The 2,764-nt window shown below is 41.5% G+C and overlaps 1 protein-coding gene across 1 annotated transcript in view; it reads left to right on the plus strand.

Annotated features, from left to right (window-relative positions):
• The window catches only part of T265_09486 (hypothetical protein), a gene marked incomplete at both ends in the record, with an annotated part of 5,439 nt that extends 2,959 nt beyond the window's left edge, over positions 1 to 2,480 (plus strand). Inside the window, 3 exons of the mRNA XM_009175568.1 lie at positions 55 to 186; positions 1,962 to 2,017; positions 2,385 to 2,480. Of these exons, the coding sequence (XP_009173832.1) occupies positions 55 to 186; positions 1,962 to 2,017; positions 2,385 to 2,480 (284 nt within the window). The remainder of the gene's footprint in view (positions 1 to 54; positions 187 to 1,961; positions 2,018 to 2,384) is intronic.
• Between the last annotated feature and the right edge of the window lie 284 nt (positions 2,481 to 2,764).

Raw genomic sequence — 2,764 nt, forward strand, 5'->3', positions numbered from 1 at the left:
ACGGATGTCTCCAAGGATCGGTGATTGCCACAACCCGAGTCTGGTTTGACGTAGGTCGACTCGAGGAAGGCCAAGTACAGTTAGAATCGTCGGAATTCTTGGATAATCTAAAGAAGTTGTTGGAAGCGTATAAAAAGCACGCTGAGCCAAACGTAGCCTACTACGGCGAAGTGATCTACGTTAGAGGTGAGTGGGATATTATCACTCTTGTTCATGTGTTAGGTACCTAGAAATTAAACGCATCTCAGGTTAACTAAGAAAGTAGGTTGTCGCTGTGGTTCACGCAGATGGATTAAAACTGCAAAAACAGTTTGTTGTTCATACATATATATTTTTTTTAATAAAAAAAATTGGTTAACCAGAATCAGGTCAGCTGGCTATCAATTTACCCCTCATATTACGGCATGTATCCTAATAACTGATATCCATGTCAGCGTCTAGATATTTCTTGTTCCCATTGCTGAAAATACTTGAGTTTGAGAGAATCTACAGTTTTGAATGTATCATTAAACCTTGAAAACTGAAGCGTCGACGCCTATGATTTCTTTATATCGAAGTATAATACCTAAGTCCTAAGTTAATTGAACGGATTATCAAAGGTAAATCATGTACCTACCCCTATAATACAGGATCTGTCTAAACGATTGGCTACCAGCTAAAGTAGCTGACCTAAAATTTTTCCTAAACTAGAGCTCTACCACATTTTCCCACGGAGGACTAACCTCACAGAATTTATTATGTGTAATTCACTTTTTCAGTTAGCAGCTACCTCAAGGAAACAATCAACAGAAAGCACTATCTCCCCACGAGTCGGATTTCTCTCAATTTCATGAACTTATTTAGCAGAAAGTGCCCAGTAGGACATTGTAATTTACGTTGAAAATGAAATTAACAAAGTCTACAAGTAATGCACAAGAGGCAGTCTGCCCGATTTCTATGCTGCAAATTTGACACATGTGTGATTACAAAACGCCCAGCGGTATGTAGTGGGTAGATTTAGGTTCAGATTTCAGTGTTATCCAAAGTCTTCTTTCTCGTAGCGCTGAAGTGATTAACCCTTGACTTGGCAGAGGGGATGCTGCTCGCCTTCCGGAATGGTACCACTGGTTTCCCACTGCGCCTGGTTGGAGACACTACAAGATATGGTTGCCACACTTCCGTGTCAGGGCGTTCTTGGTTTCAGTCTCTATTCAGATTGCCTGAGTGAATGTTTTGAAGTGTGTGCACCTCGGAATGATTGTGGTAAGCTAGCACTAAGTCTTTTCCCGTTCAGGTTTTTTTTATTTTCTTACAATAAGGCTTTCTAATAAATTATGGTTGTACGGCAGCGAAGCGTCGGTGCTAAACACTAATGTCATGCTCTCCATTATGACGGTGAGTGTTTTAGTCGTTTTCAAATAGTTACCTTCGCCAACTTTTGTTAAACGGCCCCATCGAAATAGTAGTGTTTCTGTTACAACAGAGTCTTCTATAGTGACACCACACCACGCTTATATGCCAAATAACTTTCGCTCAGCTTCACCTGTACGTAACTACAAGTACCAGTTATGGAATCTTTACAAACCAGGAAAACAGTGACAGTGTGACCTTCAATTGAGAAATTCGCAAGATCCCCAAGGAATGACCTTTAGAATTCAGCATTTGGAGGTGCCACATAACCGGAAAAGCCCACCCGAAAAGTAACCAAAATAGAAACTGAACTACCGACTGTTCTATCTAAATGAGTCACTTTAAGGCGAACGACATCGCTGCTGCCTCTGATCAATCAGTACAACTTAATCTAGCATTGGATCTTGTTTTCCATTTTTAACATGCTTCGACCAGATACATTCACTCAAAACCAAGGAGTAGCCAAGCAAACGTCTACATTCCCTACCGTAGCAGTTGACTTGCCTGAAATTGTACCAACATTTCATTGTATGTTCCAAAATATTCAATGAAAATTGCTTTTCTCTTTTCAGCTGTTGCTAAGCAAGCTACTCAGAGCGTCAGGATTTTGTCATTCCTCTTGCTGGCGGTGTGTGGACACCTACTATGGTGACCAGCTGCGCCGGTGATCTAGTTCAGAGGGACTAATGCTGTCACAAAACTGACCGATTTGATAAAATTTTATTCTCTGGTAATCACATATCCTCGTGCATATTCAGCGTGCCCACAGAGTATGCTAAAGGCCCGTTATCACTTGAACTTCTTGCTTCATTGCCGCTGTTCTTCCTCCTAACAGCAATGTTGTTGGCAAAGCCAAATCAGTAAGAACTGTTTGCATGGCAAAACGCCATATTTTATTACTATAGAAATGCTCTCGATGTGTAACCATTCAGTAATCGAATAATACCAATAATAATCGAATAGTTGTTCAGACGTATCTTCCTTTCAGTGCCTAGCTACCATGCGACTTGAAGGAAGCACGGGGGCTGGGGTACCGTCAGATTGTTCAAGCCTTGACTGGAGTAGTTGAGATCGCACCCTCCGGTCTGTAGGCTCGTACCTGAACCACCAAGCTATCTCATTCATCCACCTAGCCGTGCTGCCTAGTCATACTTCTCCTGTTGATTTGCATAGTAGCAGAAGGCTGTAAATGAAACTGGTTCCGTAGTGTTGTTAAGTGCGAAAAATTACCTGTGGACTTTCCATCAGTGCTGCGGGTTAAGCTCTGATAACTTGACTGAGTAGCTCTGCTGCTGAACTGAGTCACTGGGGTTTCTGTACTGCAATTAAATATCATTTAGTTCAATCACCGTCTTTTAAAAATCTTGTGTTATCA

Source organism: Opisthorchis viverrini, assembly GCF_000715545.1.
Source record: "Opisthorchis viverrini unplaced genomic scaffold opera_v5_278, whole genome shotgun sequence".
Lineage (NCBI taxonomy): Eukaryota > Metazoa > Platyhelminthes > Trematoda > Opisthorchiida > Opisthorchiidae > Opisthorchis > Opisthorchis viverrini.